Genomic DNA, 16,499 nt, shown 5'->3' with positions numbered 1-16,499 from the left:
GTTTGAATGGAAAAGGAGTGAGAGTGTGTGTGTGTGTTTTTAATTGAATTTGTTATTATATATTATACATCGCATGATGGTAAGAGAGCTTTCTAAACAGTTTACAGAAATATACAACAGAATATTAAAATGATTGATAAAACAGTTAAAAGCAGGTATTTAAGAGTATTCAAAAGATGATTAAAGTCAGCAGTGGTTAAAAGGAAGTACCGTAAATCGCATGCAGCTTCTACGTGTCCAGGTAGGCTGGCCCTAACCAAAATGTTTTGAGCAGTTGCCAGAAAAGGTACAGTGAGAGCACCTGCCTGGTGTCAATCGGCAGGCAGCTCCAAAGTGGGGGTGCTGGAAGACCTGGAAAGAAACCAGGAAAATTGGGGGGGGGGGGGAGAGACCAGGCACAAAACCCTGGTTTCTCTCCTCCCCCCAATTTTCCTGGTTGTTTTTTTTCTTCCAGGCCTTCCCATCTCTACTCCCAAGTAGGAAAAACAGACAGGTGGGAGGCCCTGGCGCATTAAAAGTCAATGCCTGCTCAGCCCCTCGCTCACTTGCCAGGCCCTGGTGGCGCAGGCTTTGGACAGCACGCAAGAGCCCTCCTCTCCTCCTCCCCCACCCCCGGCTGGGAAGCTACTGCCCTGGGGCAACAGTGCGTGTGCCCACAGAGAGGGCTCTGAGTGCCCTCTCTGGCACACATGCCATAGGTTTGCCACCACTGGTTTGGAGTGACCAGAAGGTGTCTAGGTGAGCCTTGCATGTCCCCTTCTTTCATTATCCTCCTTTAGCACACCTGAAAAGGAAGACATCAGAAGCTTTCATTACCATTTCTGATCAGCTGCAATTTAGTGTTGCATACAGACTTGACAAACTGTAGTTCACCTTAAGCATGCACACTGCCTTGCCCCTGTGATTGAGGTGGCTGGGGCCATGTGACGTCAGCACATTGTGTGTGCACACTGAGGGGCATGCGCACATGACATAAGTGTGTCCCACGGCATGCTCGCACCACATGCACACACTGTGGGGCAAGTCACTTGCATGCGCCACAGGGTTTGCTGATGTGTTGTGTGCACACCCCACAGCTTGCACGTGTGACACCCTGTGGCATGTGCACATGACCGCCAGGGAATTTTGAGGGGGCCCGGGCCCCTCCTTGAAATTTTTTGGGGGTCTCTGCCACCCCAATGGCGCAACTAACCTTAACTATGGTTTGCTGAAAAAAGCCAGCTTCATAACCCATAGTTTGAAAGGAGTGAAGGTTTGCTAACCTCTCACAGCTGTGCAGGCCAACCACCTGTCCATCAAACTCCCTTCCACAGTGCTTCCCATGTACCCAACAGCCAACTGGAGTTGGACACTTGGGCACCACAGCAAAAGGCACTTTGCAGGCCCTCTGCTCAGCAATGCACCATGTATAGGACTGGCAAAGCTGCTTTCTGTAGAACATAAAGCGACTCCTGCTGGGTCACACCAAAACTCCATGTATCCTATTCTCATAGATGTCCATGGGAAATCCTCAGGCCAGACATGGATGCAACAGCACTCTCCAAACTTGCAATTCCCAGAAGCTGGTACACCTCTTCTGATACTACACTGGAAGTAGTACACATTTTTAAATGACTAATTTCAGTGATTGACAAGTACATATTAAAATTAATGGACCATAACTTAATAAAAAAGAAGAAGAAGAACACAGACATAACCCTGCTTTGTTCCATTCTTCTTCCCTTTTGCAATTTGCTGCATGGATTCCAGCCACAGAGCAATTAATCAAAACAAATAAAAACCTATTTATTTTAAAACTGCAAAGATGTTGCTTTATAATATCACACTCATTTTTAAATTTTAAAAAAACCTTCATTTTTTTCTGCAAGTGGAACACTCTCATCTTCAATTCCATTTAGTGTTTTAAATCCAACTAGTTTCCAAGAACTTGACACACTGACATATTTTCCTGCTTTCAACTTCACAAACAACTTTGCACACCTGAAAGTATCTTCTCTAGCTAATAATGCACATTTAAAAAACACTGTAGAAACAATAAAAGCACATACACTTTCATACTGGAAATCCCACTTTGCATTGTTAAAAGCGTCTACTCAGAAGTAAGTTCACTTCTATTCAATGAGGCTTACTTCCAGGTAACTTAATAGGATTGCAGTGATTCAGTTCATATTTATGCAGAAGCATCTCTCACTATCTCACACTACCCCAAGGTACATTTGCAACCTTAATTATCATTATCCATTTCTATATCAAAAGTTGCACTTTCAGGAAAGCCAGGTAATTCATTTGGTGCTTCATCCTTTGCATGTGAAAAAAGAATGGTCTTTCTTAAACACCTAAGACCTGGACATTTACACAGAGCATTTAAAAAAAACAAAACAAAACCAACAGATTCTGCCTGCAGGCTTACAACCTAAAACAATTGATAAGCGGTCCCTGTTCTTGCATACAATATCATACAATGATTAAAGGAAGAAAAAGAAGTGTTTGCAAAAGTCTCCACGCTGCAAAAGATATATGGGAGAAGGAGGTGGGAAGCGAAGAATAATTAAAGTCACTTACCTTTTAAAGTTCAGACAGCTGTAGAACGCCGCCATGGTATCTCATACACAGTGTGAGGGTATATTTAATAACTCCTCACGTGCATATAACGATGCTTCCTTCTATCAGAACTAAGCACTTAGCATCCGGCTTTCCCTCACACCAACTCGAAAGCTAGCGTGCCTATAGATTACTAGCCAGATAAAGTTCCTGATCTGAGGCCCACGGGCTCTGCTTAACAGGATTCAAAGAAGGTTGTGCTTGTTCCATACATGGGTAAGAATTGTTAACTCTCCCCTTTCCTGTCTCTGTCTCTCTCAAACTCTACAAAACCACAGCATCTCGAGCCCTAAATACCATCTGTTTGTCTCTCCGCCTCTTTCTCTCCCCCCCACCCCGCCCATGGCTAATAAGGGACTCTGCCGACTATTAAAGAAGAACACACACTTGAAACACGCCGTACGAAAAAGGATGGGGCAAACTAGCAAGCTGCAATCCTGTTAAGAAAAAGGAGCGTTTGTTCGCAGAGGGTCCCAAATTCTATCCCAAGCAGCTCCAGGAAGGGGCAGAAAAGGCTCCTGGCTGCATCCCTGGAGAACCACTGCCTGCCAGTGCAAATCCTTAGCTAAATGGACCAACAGCCCTGACTCAGTGCAAGGCAGCTTTCTATATGGCAAAAATGGGGAGCCTGTGGCACCGCCCCCCCCCCATGCTTCTGGACTGCAAGTCCCATCAGCATTAGCCAGCAGAACCAATGATCAGGATAATGGGCATAGCTGTCAACTTTTCCCTTTTCTTGCGAGGAATCCTATTCAGAATAAGGGAATTTCCCTTTAAAAAGGGGAAGCGTTGACACCTATGATGATGGGAGCTGCAACATCTGGAGGGGCGATGGTTGGAGTGCTATTTCAGAAAATAGGCTGTTGTGAAATGTTGGGGCACCCAAAAGAAGCAGAGAAGAAAACAGTGTCAACAGGTTAATAGCAGCAATGGAGAAGTTATTTCCTCTAGCCATTAGGAGTCTAAATTATACAGCAAGGAACATCCTTTCTAGCATGCTGCACAGCCAGTTGTTGAGGAAAGTAATTTCTCTCAGCAATGCAACAGTGTAGCTTATTCCTTCCAGCTACTTTTTATTTTTTTAAATGAGATCCCCGTTATATTTTACTTGACAAGATTTATATCGAGTCAGACCTTGGTAGTCGAACAAAATATGCACCAGAAGTCCGTTCAACTTCCAGAACGTTCGGAAATCAAAGTGTGGCTTCTGATTGGCTGCAGGAAGCTCCTGCAGCCAATCGGAAGCCATGGAAGCCCCATCAGATGTTCAGCTTCCAAAAATAGTTTGCAAACCAGAACAGTCACTTCTGGGTTTGCAGCATTCGGGAGCCAAAACGTTCAAGAACTAAGTTATTTGAAAACCAAGGTACAACTGTACCACCAAATTGACAAAAACCTCTATACCAATAAATAAAATAAAAAACACTGAAAATGAAGTCATTAAAACCAATCTTCAGCAAACTATTTTCCCTCCAGGTGTTTTGGGTAACAACCACTCTGCATCAGCCCCAACAAGCACAGCTGCACTAGCTGGAGCTGATGAGAGTAAATAATACAGAACGTCTGAGGGAACTGGGTTGGTAAATGTTGATTAAAAACAACCAGTGAGGAAAGCACTGATATGGCTACTCTTCCATGCTTGGCAGCACAATCCAATGCATGTTTACTCAGAAGTTAGAGCCTGTGGATCAGGCCCTTCTAGTCCAGGGTCTTGTTCTCACAGTGGCCAACCAGATGCCTGTGGGGAACTGGCAATTGCAAGCAGGATTCAAGCCCAAGAGACCTCTCCCCTCCTGTGGATAGCTGTCAACTTTTCCCTTTTCTTGCTAGGAATCCTGTTCGGAATAAGGGAATTTCCCTTTGAAAAAGGGAAACGTTGACAGCTACGCTCCTGTGGCTTCCTGCCACTGGTATTCAGAAGCACTACTGCCTCCAACTATGAAGGCAAGGCACAGCTCTTGTGGCTAATAGTTATTGCTAGCCTTTGTAGTTGTTGTTTAGTCGTTTAGTTGTGTCTGACTCTTCGTGACCCCATGGACCAGAGCACGCCAGGCCCTCCTGTCTTCCACTGCCTCCCGCAGTTTGGTCAAACTCATGCTAGTAGCTTCGAGAACACTGTCCCACCATTCCATCCTCTGTCATCCCCTTCTCCATCTTTCCCAACATCAGGGTCTTTTCCAGGGAGTCTTCTCTTCTCATGAGGTGGCCAAAGTATTGGAGCCTCAGCTTCAGGTGCTCCTTCCAGTGAGCACTCAGGGCTATTGCTAGCCTTACCCTCCATGGATTTGTCCAATCCTCTTTTATGGCCATCTCAATTGGGGACGGACTATTGCTGCCTCCTGCAGAAGCAAGTTCCACAGTTTATGTGCTGTGTGAAGAAATACCTGCTATTTATCTGTCCTGAGCATTTAGCTTCATTGGATGTCAAAAAGTTATATTGTTATTATAAGGGGGGGCTTATCTTTACCTTCTTCATGCTATTTAGAATTTTATTGGTTTCCGTCATGCCAGCACCTACTCACCTTTTCCGTAAACATAAAAAAAAAATCTCAAATGCTGCAACCTTTCCTCATAGGAGAATTGCTCCACCACTTCAATCATTTTGTCTGCCCTTTACAGTGGTATCTCGGGTTACATACGCTTCAGGTTACATACGCTTCAGGTTACAGACTCCACTAACCCAGAAATAGTGCTTCAGGTTAAGAACTTTGCTTCAGGATGAGAACAGAAAAGTGTGGCAGCAGCAGGAGGCCCCATTAGCTAAAGTGGTGCTTCAGGTTAAGAACAGTTTCAGGTTAAGTACGGACCTCCGGAACGAATTAAGTACTTAACCCGAGGTACCACTGTACTGGGTTTCCCCCCAACTCTGCAATATCCTTTTGGAGGAGAGGTGGCCAGAACAGTATTCCAACAGTATTCCAAACGCATTTACACCATAGAATTGTATAACAGCATCAAGATACGGTCACTTTTATTTTCAGTTCCTTTCCTGCCTGTTTCACAGCTGCTGCATACTAGGTCGATGTCTTTATCAAGCTATCCACTACGACCTTAACTCCCACCATGTTCAACAGCCCTTACTCCCATGCAAGTTTGCAGAGGACTGAAGGTTTCTATTTCAGCCAGAAGCGAGTACCAATGAACTCAGCTATGCTTTTTTTTGTATCACTGTGACAAATAGTTCTGTAAATTAGGAATAAGGAACCTGTGGTCCTCAAGAAGTTGTTGGACTGCAACTCCCATCAGCTCTGGCCAGCATGGTCAATGGTCTGGGATGGTGGAAGGTGCAGCCCATTAGCAACTGGAAAGCTACATGTTCCCCATCCCTGGTGCAATGAAAATGCTGCGATGTTGTCTGCCTCCGTGAAGAGATTATGATCTTGTTTGTTTGTTCCACTTGGTTGATTGCTAATGAACAGCAGTCATCAACTGATCTGCAGTTTGCTGAAGCTGCTTGCTCAGGTGCTTTTGATGGCTAGGGGCTAAGAAATTTTTCTTTAAGGAGCATAATGGCTGTTGAGCATACTGAACTTGTGAACAGCATCTAACAACCCCTAACAACTCTTCATTATGTCATCCGGCAGAGCTTTTCCAGGTTGTACGGTGACTCACTGTGACTTGTTTGCAAAGCATTTTGAGGATAAAATTGCTTGCATCCCCCAAGACCTTGACTCTGCTGTTAAAGCAGATGAATCTCATGGCGCGTCCAGAGCATAGTCTAGTCAGCTGGTAAGGCTTGAGGATGTGGACAAGGTGCTTGGATCAGTCAGGGCAACCACTTGCGCTCTAGACCCCTGCCCTTCTTGGCTGATAAAGCCACTTCTGCCCTTCGGAGGAGGTGGAGTTGCAGGCTTCACGGCCCCACCATGTGCGTGGTGGCTGGAACACAACTCCCGCACAATTGGGGAGATTCCTGGCTGTGTCACCTCCTGGCCAGCCAATCAGCTGGCTCTGGGGGTGTGGCCTGCCTTATTTAAAGCAGGACATGGCCAAGGATCTCCCTCTTTGCCGCTTACCAGCTGTTCCTGCTTTTCCCACCCTCCTGCCCTATAAGGTTTTCGTTCTTTGACCTTGCTATGGACCTTGGTTGGTCGCCGTTGAGGGGCCTGGTAGGAATTTTTCCACTTGGCAAATTGGCACCAGCCACTTGGTTTTTGCCTACCTCATAGCAAATCATTACAACTTTCTTGGTATTGGCGGTTAGGCATTGGTATTGCTCTGTAGATGGAAGAGGGGAGGTTACGCCATCACCTGCCCCACATATTGAAGGGTAGTCCAGTGAAGGATTCCGGGGGGCGTGGCCCTGTCCGAAGCCTAAGGAGGTGAGGGCCTAAGGCATGCCCCCCTAGCGGTGACCCTGGGGGAGTTCCTAGTTGATGTGCATCAGCAGGACTCCCCCTACTGGTGGTTAACCCTTCCCGGACTTCTAGCGGATGGGCTATAGTCGGATATAGTCGGTTAGGACCAATGCCTAAGCCAATAGCGCTCATCACCTGTAACCAATAAAAGTTGTGGCCTTATTTAGCCCATTAACCTTAATAATTGTGTCATGTGTCATTATTTCCACGGGGGGGGGGGGACTCACCTCGTGAAAACCAGCAGGAAGGGAACAGTTGGCTGGGCCAGGGAGGTGATCAGTGCCTCTTTATGAGAGAGGGTGGTCCCTGCCAGTCTGAAGGAGGCAGTGGTAAAACCGTGCCTTAAGAAACCTTCCCTGGATTCAGAAAACCTAACTAACTTATCCCCCTTTTCTGGACAAGGTTCTGGAGTGAGCGGTCGCAGACCAGATCCAGGCACTTTTTTAAGAAACTGATTTCCTGGAACAGGGTTTGGCCCAGTTTTGGCACAGAAACTGCTTTGGTTGCCCTGTACGATTACCTCTGTCGAGAGAGAGACAAGGGAAACCTGTCCCTGTTAATTGTTCTTGACCTCTCAGCGGCTTTCAATACCATCAACCATGGTATCCTTCTGAAGCGACTCTCCGAAGTAGGGGTGGGTGGAACTGCTTTGCGGTGGTTCCAGTCCTACTTGGATGGTCGTCCCCAGAGAGTGTTACTTGGGGAGTGCATTCAGCTCCATGGAACCTTCAATGTGGGGTTCCGCAGGGCTCAATCCTATCCCCCATATTGTTTAACATCTATATGAAACCACTGGGTGGGGTTATCCGGAGGTTTGGAGTACGTTGTCAGCAGTATGCTGATGACACTCCGCTCTAGTTCTCCTTTACATCTGCAGGTGAGACAGTGGAAGTGCTGGACCAGGGTCTTGCCTCAGTAATGGACTGGATGAGAGCCAACAAGCTGAAGCTCAATCCAGATTAGACTGGGACACTGTTAGTGGGTGGTTCCCTAGACCAGATGGCTGGGAGATCTCCTGTTCTTGATGGGGTTATACTTCCCCTGAAGGAGAAGGTTCACAGCTTGGGAGTCCTCCTGGATCCTTTGCTGTCGCTCGAGGCACTTGTGGCCTCAGTGGCCCAGAGCACCTTCCATCAGCTTTGGCTGGTGGCCCAGCTACGCCCCTATCTGGACAGGGACAGCCTAACTACTGTTGTCTATGCTGTGATAACCTCAAGGTTAGATTACTGCAATGTGTTATACGTGGAGCTGCCTCTGAGGACAGTTTGGAAATCCTGGTCCGACTACACTGGCTACCAATTAGTTTCCAGGCCCAATTCAAAGTGCTGGTTTTGACCTATAAAATCTTAAATGGCTCAGGACCACAATAGCTCAAGGACCGCCTCTTTCCATCTGAAACTACCCACACCCTGAGATCATCTTCTGAGGTCCTCCTTCGTGTGCCTCCTCCTTGAGAGGTCCGGAGGGTGGCAACATGAGAACAGGGCCTTCTTTGCAGTGGCTCCCCATCCATGGAATGCTCTCCCCAGGGAAGTTTGCCTGGCGCCTTCATTATACACATTTCGGTGCCAGGGAAAAACGTTCCTCTTTAAGACCTTTGTTGATCTGATTTACATACTATGCCCTTTTAAAATGTGGCTCTTCGGGGGGGTGTTATTTGGGTTATTGGTTTTATTTTGATTTTATATATTATGATCTTTTCTGTGAACAGCCCAAAGATCTCTGGATCTAGGGCGGTATATAGATACAGTAAATAAATTCAGGAAGTGAGATAGAAATTCCTTCCCCAGTTTGATCCAACAGAGTAAGCCCAGAAAAAGAGAGGCTGAGATCAAAACTGAAATTGTACAATTTAATATCGCTCAGAACTGAATTCCCAAGGATTACATTCTGTATGCCAGATTGGAACTTGAGCTCCAAACTAAAACGTTTCAGGCATTTGAATGGGAAAAGCTGTCAACTGCAATAAATGCAGAAAATGGTTAAGATGGGAAACCTCATCAAAAAGAAAGGGAAACCCAGAGAGAAACTCAAAACAAAACTGAGTTTAAAATTTAGCAGCAGGACCAATTCATTCTCCCTGCTAAACCAATGACCAAAAAAATTATTGATTGGATTGCCTAGTGCTGGGGAAATTGAAGCCAGAGAGAAATGCTGTTATACTTTTTCCTAAGCTTTAGAAGGCTTTGCATAATGACGATGGGGCAGCGAGGTGGGGTGGGAGATGAAAGATCTTTCTAATGAGATCCATATTGCTCCTTGTCAAATATAACAGCATGCCCCAAATAGTACATCTCTCATTTTTCCGTATTCTGCTTTTACAGACTCCATAGCTAGGCCCTCTCCTACAACTAGGGCTATTACACAGGCACAGCAAACGTTTTCATGCCACATATAACTCAGCTGTCATAGGCTGAATATTCACCCAGTTAAGACCATAAGAAGTGTCAACTGGATCAGGCCAATGGCCCATCTAGTTCAGCATCATGTTCTTACAGTGGCTTTCACATGCCCATGGGAACCTGACGAGCAGAGAGTACCTAAATGTAAGAGCACTCTCCCCTCCTACAATTTCAAGCAAAGGGTTTTTGAATTGCCATTGCGCCTGTTGGTTTGGCACAATCCAGTTTCATTCACAACCTCCCCGCCTCCTCTTCTTAGCAGTAAAAATTGCAATGATAATGGGGTTGCTTAGAAGGAAAAAGCACTGGATGCTTAAGAGTAGTCCCCAACCCACCCATATCTATATATTTACAAATATATATGGCTTGAGCATGGAGGGAGAACATAGGCACTCAGATAGCACTACTCTGTGACTCAGTATCACTTTTCCCCAAAGCAAACAGCATCTACATAGTCCTCCTCTTTAAAATAATAATAATAATAATAATAATAATAATAATAATAATAATAATTGTACCACACCCTACTGACTAGGTTGCCCCAGCCACTCTAGCTTCCAACATATATACGAACAGAAGAAAACATTAAACCTGAAAAAGCTTCCCTATACAGGGCTGCCTTCAGATGTCTTCTAAAGGTTATACAGTCAAACCTCAGTTCCTGAATGGCCCCGTTTTCAAACATTTCGGCTCCCAAACGCTGAAAATCTGCAATGTAATGCTCTGGTTTTCAAACATTTTTTGGACGCTAAATCTCCAATGCGGTTTCCACTTGAGTTCAGGAAGCTCTTGCAACCAATCGGAAGCCGGGCCTCGGTTGTCAAATGTTTTGGAAGCAGAACGGGCTTCCGGAACAGATTACATTCGACAACCAAGGTTTGACTGCATAGTTACTAATCTCCTTGACATCTGATCGGTGCCACTGCAGGCCCTCTGCCTGGTTGGCTGTAGCTTCACTTCTCACAGTGAGAGAACCACCAGAAGGCCTTCAGAACTGGATCTCAGTGTCTGGGCTCAACGATGGGGGTGGAGTCGCTCCTTCAGGTATACTTTGCCAAGGACCATTTAGGGCTTTAAAGGCCAGGACCAACACTTTGAATTGTGCTCGGAAACATACTGGGAGCCAATGTAGGTATCTCAGGACTGGTCAACCAATCCCAGTTACCAGGCTAGCTGCTACATTCTGGATTCCTCCTTCCGACTACAAGCACAACTGCCTCCTGTGCTAGCAATATTGCCATTCTCAACTGCTTTCCCAGACCTCATTTTGCGGGGCACAGCATTCCTCAGTAGCCACCTGAGCCATCAGTGCGAGTGAAACAGCATCTCCTAGCCTAACCATCAGCAGCCATTTGAGCAAGCAGCTTCAGGTAACTACAGAAACATCAGCTGACACCACATATGCCCAACTTAGAGCTGCAGAACTGGCATTTTTAAGAATTTTCATTCCACACTTGTAAGTAACTGATATTTTAGTGTGATGGCTCCTACACTTCGGAACTCCCTGCCCATTGACATTATCCTGTTGCTTACACTGTACAGTGGTACCTCAGATTAAGAACTTAATTCGTTCTGGAGGTCCGATCTTAACCTGAAACTGTTCTCAACCTGAGGTACCACTTTAGCTAATGGGGCCTCCCTCTGCCGCCGGGCGATTTCTGTTCTCATCCTGAAGCAAAGTTCTTAACCCGAGGTATTATTTCTGGAAATAAAAAAAAATTTTCCTTCCTGTAGCACCTTAAAGACCAACTAAGTTAGTTCTTGGTATAAGCTTTCGTGTGTATCTGAAGAAGTGTGCATGCACACGAAAGCTTATACCAAGAACTAACTTAGTTGGTCTTTAAGGTGCTACAGGAAGGAAAAAAAATTTTTATTTCGACTATGGCAGACCAACACGGCTACCCATCTATTATTTCTGGGTTAGCAGAGTCTGTAACCTGAAGCGTCTGTAACCTGAAGCATCTGTAACCCAAGGTACCGCTGTATTCTTTTCAGTACCTGCTAATACCGTTTCAATTTAGGTGAACCTTCTCAGACCAGTAAAGACAAATAGCCTGTTATTTTGATTTAGAAATGCATACTTCTAACTGTTGATTTTATTCATTTTGCTTTTTGTTATAAGCTGTTTTTAATGTCAATTTTAATGCATACTTCATATTCTTTACAAACCACTTCCCGGAGGCATGTACAGTTGAGCGGCATGCAAATTTCATTAAGTAAATAGCTACCCGATAGTGAAAAATCAAGACGGGGGGAGGACTCTTCACTTGATGCGACGCTACAGAATTTTTCATTACAGGACTATTTGTCTCAGCCAAACAAAAGGTTTAGCTGTTCCTCACTGGGGGTTGCTCCATCTTCGACATCAGTCCTAAGAAGTATCACTTGGTGCAGATACCCAAACCAAGGCAACCACTGGAGGCACAGAATGGTCAGGAGCATTGTCTCATTCCGTCTGGAAGTAGAGTGACAATTCTATGTTTGGCAACCTGCCCAGCTGCAACTCACTGGGGGAAGAGGGGTGGAACCAACACAGAGGAGCACCATCAAAGAAGCAGCTCTGCAGGCAAGCACGCCAAAAAACCCCAAGATTAAAATAAAAAATAAAAACGCCTTACAAGGAGTTGCTTTCCTGCTCTACAATTCCTCAGGGAAGAAGACAGGCATGCTCAGACAAAACCCAGGTTTATCAAGTGAAGTTGAGGACGAATACTGTTAATAAGAGGAACATCTGGTGTGAAAGCTGAGCTCAAATCTGTACGTGTTAGCAACATGCAAAAGATCTCTGCCTGGCTTGCTGCATTCTTCTAATAAGTAGCCTAGGCTGTGTACAAATTACACACTTTACTCCTCAGCCAGTGCATTCCCACTGCTAGTTCTTGAAGCTGCATTTACAATAGCCACAAACCAAAACAGTCCTGTAGTTTCCTGAGAAATAATGCTGTTTGGTGCATTTTCTCTCTCTCTCAAACCAGCTTCAATCAGACTATAAAGCTTAAAGCCACATTCACTTTGTACTGAAATCAGGTGTGTACATTTGAGATACCCATTGTGCATTTAGAAATGTGCACACATGTGCAGATGGCAGCTTCATGAATAGGAGTTCTGGAGATGGGGCTGCAGTGGCAAAGAAACCAAGCAGGTCCTGAGCACTGGCTGAAAGCAACCCTGCTCTGATGTGTATAACACTGTGAGAACATCTCTTGAACCACAGCAGGGGGAACGATCTTGATGCATTCATCTCAAGCCCTTAAGGTGTACATAGTCCTGCAGTGTAGGATCATAGGAACAATCCAGACAGTTTCATACTTTACATTTTGAAGTGGAGTAAACAGATGTTAAGGGGCAGTGGGATCTTTGAAGGTGGGTTCAGGAACTCAGGTGCAAAATACCAGGGAGAGTAGGAAGAATTTGTCCACTTTTTTTTCAGCAGATCAACCTGATTTGACTTTTCCAAAGCTGCTTGTGGATCACAGCAGTACTAGTAGTTGGATCACACATTTCTCCAGATTTTCAGTCCCAAAATATGCACACAAAAGTAGGTATATTGCATTTATAAAGGGCGTGCAAAATGTGTATGTTAGTGGGGAGGTGTACTTGAAAGAGGTGAAATGCAATGAAGAAAGAAGAGTACCTACAGAATACCTACACAATTTACTTGTAGCTCTTTCATGGGATAAGGGAGAAATTTGATTTAGTTTGCATTTAAAGGTGACTCTATCAAATTTGCACTTTTTGGAATCATCCAAGAACCAAAGCACACTCATCTACTGAAATTTATATTTATTTCAATTTTGTGCTGCACTCCTCCAAACAATGTTTACCCCCCCCCCCCAGGCATATATTAGGTAAAAGTGTGCATAAAAATAATTATGCTAGTGAAAATAACACAGAAGTCCATTATATTAGAGGAGAACTTGCTTGCAAAAATGTGTGAATCTGTCAAAACTGCATACAAAAATGTGTTTATTAATAGACATTCGCACAAGAATGTTGAAGAATTTCCATGAGGATTTAAAAAACAAACAAATCACCACATGTTCGTAAATTGCTGTAGAAATGTGGAGAACTGAATTTAAGATTCGAAAAACGAGAAACTGAGAGAACCAGAATTGACAGATCCTTCCATCCCTAATTGCAGGTATTTTGAAGATGGAGATGAAGTCAAGTGGTATGGATGCTGAGTAGGTTATGCAGGTCTCTTTGCTGTGCAGAATTTTGGAGAGAGAAAAAATATTAAAAGTACCTCACCAGAGCTGCAAATGAGCAGAGAGAAAAATGCAAGTTGTTACAAAAGTAGGTTTGTTTGCTTCCTGAAAGCAGATCTTTTCCTTGAAATTTTTTTTGCAGGGTAACATTTTCATGCAACCCCAAGAGAAACCAAGAGATGCAGCTTCTACCCTGTGCTTGCTCTTCTTTTGCATCATTTGATGCCCACATTATGTAACTAATGATATGGAGGCTAACCACAGAGCCTAACCAAGCGGCTATGCTAGCAAGACAAAGATTAGCAGCAATCCTCCAGTAGGAGGCGAGGAAAGAGGCAGAAGATCAGGCCTATTGACCGGGGCCCTGTGTATTTTATCCCATTAAAACTATGTATTAGATTATGTTCACCAGATTTAAAAATGCAATTAAGCATCAGGCAGAGATTGATTGGAGATGTGAAAACGTTTATTTGCTAGGATAACGAAATATCCAGAGGTCGCTATGCGTAAAGAAGTAGAAAATACGCTATTTGTTCCAGTGTACAAAGTATTTCAAGAAGCGGTAGATGGGGCTTGTCAACCTGGGAAGGGAGCCCATCTAGGAGAAGGAAAGCTCTGCTCCTAAACCTCCGCTGCCTTGCAGGATATCTTGGGGAAAAGAAAAGCCGAAGGAGTAAACCCTACACAAATCCAGAGTGGAGTCCCTAAGGCAGTTGGATGGCGCTTCGAACACCTCCTTCCGGCAACTCTTGCAACCAAGCTGGTGCCAAACGCATTGCTTTCCTTTCCTTTGGACCACATCAGTGAAGCAAAAAGCAGGATATTGTTGTCTGGGCATCCCAGGACCTCCATAGACACTGCCCAGGTTTGCACCCCAGGGGTATCACTTCAGTGCTGCCCACACAGAGTTTTGACTTCACCCCTGTAGGTGCACTCCATTGTCTCTCACGACAGATGGATGTCAATCACAGTTTAGTGCTGGGGTGGGGAACCTGTGGCCCTCCAAAAGCTGAGGGTCTCCAGCTCCCATCAGCCACAGCCAGCAGGGCTGGACGTTGGCAGCATCTGGAGGTTGTGTCTTCACCCCTGTTCTGTGGAGTGGAATTTGTGCTCATTAGACAGTACCAAGGTGCTGGCAAGAGGGACGCGGGTGGCGCTGTGGGTAAAACCTCAGTGATTAGGACTTGCCGATCATAAGGTCGGCGGTTCGAATCCCCGCGGCGGGGTGAGCTCCCGTCGTTCGGTCCCAGCTCCTGCCCACCTAGCAGTTCGAAAGCACCCCTAAGTGCAAGTAGATAAATAGGTACCGCTTTATAGCGGGAAGGTAAACGGCGTTTCCGTGTGCTGCGCTGGTGCTGGCTCGCCTGATGCCACTTCGTCACGCTGGCCACGTGACCCGGAAGTGTCTTCGGACGGCGCCGGCTCACGGCCTCTTGAGTGAGATGAGTGCGCAACCCTAGAGTCGGTCACGACTGGCCCGGACGGGCAGGGGTACCTTAAGGTGCTGGCAAAAGCAACCAGAGTCTAAAATTATTGCTTTCCATTGACACTGTGGTTTCCAGTGCTAAGAAAACCTAAACAAATAAATGGATGGGAAGGAAATTCAAGAAATGAAGCAGCAGCACTTGGCTTCCCTGCACTCCAGAGCCCTAAACATTTACAAAATGTGGTTTGAATTTATGTTTCCAGGGCAGCTAACAGAGGAGTAAAGGAGAAGTTCAATGCAATTACTATTATTATTAATGGCAATGATTCATACAAACATAACAAATTAAAACAAACGAAAGCTGTTACTGTCCGTCCAGAGAGACAGTAAAAATCAAACTGCTCCAAGTTAAAATTGCTCATGTTAGCAATAACAGTGTGTATCTTGTTTGTTATGTTACTTAGTTTATTTAATATATTGCTTTAATAAAATATTGTTTTTTTTAAAAAAGAGGAAAAGGCAGAGTGGGTATAAATAAAATAAAATATCGCTTGATGCAGTTTCATAGTGCTGGACCCCCAAGTCCCTCTGGGAAGCTGACGTTTACCAATATCTGGAAATGCTGCAGGTTCCCCATCCCTAAATGCAAAGTCCGGTTATTTCCCAATAACCAAGCAGGTCAGGTCATTTCCCTCCACCAAAAACAGCTATATCAAAAGACAGCACTTTTCAATGTATTTGTTCCTGGAATAACCTTAATTATTCCAGAAGACCGTGAGTTCTTCTGGGAAAACTATCTACAACATGCCCTGTGATTGTAGAGTCCATCATGCAAGGACAAGGAACCTGTTGCCATGATTAAAATGCACCTTTTTATTTTATTTTTTAAATTGCTTTAGTAAGTTGGGCAGCCCTAATACAGTGGTACCTCGGGTTAAGAACCTAATTCATTCTGGAGGTCCGTACTTAACCTGAAACTGTTCTTAAGCGGAGGTACCACTTTAGCTAATGGGGCCTCCCGCTGCTGCCGTGCCGCCACCGCGCAATTTCTGTTCTCATCCTGAAGCAAAGTTCTTAACCCAAGGTACTATTTCTGGGTTTGCGGAGTCTGTAACCTGAAGCGTCTGTAACACAAGGTACCACTGTAAGCAGAAGCACTAGACCAACTTGTGCATTTCCACCCCAAACTGGGTTTGTAACACTGCGATCCGCCAGCTGCTTTTGGACTCCAACTCCCAGCAGCCCCAGTCAGCAGGGCCAGCAGTCAAGGATGATGGGAGTTGTAGTCCACCAAATTGCTCGGGAGTTCCACACCCATGCCCTAATGCAAGCGTTTTGATCTTACCTGTAGGAAAGCACATAAATACCAGCATAAACAAGCTTGTGTGGAATTATTGAAATATATGGTAGCCATGCAGAAATAGCTGCTATAATGATATTCCTATAAGAACTTTAGATAGGGAGTGCGGGAACCTGCTATCATAAATGCTAATAATAAAACAGA

General features: G+C 45.0%; 1 protein-coding gene across 2 annotated transcripts in view; it reads right to left on the bottom strand.

Moving 5' to 3' along the window:
• KIAA1210 overlaps positions 1–2,847 on the bottom strand; it is a 43,210-nt gene extending 40,363 nt beyond the window's left edge. For both annotated transcript variants that reach the window (XM_080991092.1, XM_080991093.1), the window contains exon 1: positions 2,563–2,847. In XM_080991092.1, coding sequence (XP_080847218.1) covers positions 2,563–2,597 — 35 coding nt within the window. In that variant the 5' untranslated portion in view covers positions 2,598–2,847. The remainder of the gene's footprint in view (positions 1–2,562) is intronic.
• Positions 2,848–16,499: the final 13,652 nt, after the last annotated feature.

Source organism: Podarcis pityusensis, assembly GCF_964106645.2.
Source record: "Podarcis pityusensis genome assembly, chromosome: Z".
NCBI classification, from domain to species: domain Eukaryota; kingdom Metazoa; phylum Chordata; class Lepidosauria; order Squamata; family Lacertidae; genus Podarcis; species Podarcis pityusensis.
Note: the sequence above shows the minus strand (reverse complement) of the source record. Positions and strands in the feature narration are given on the sequence as shown.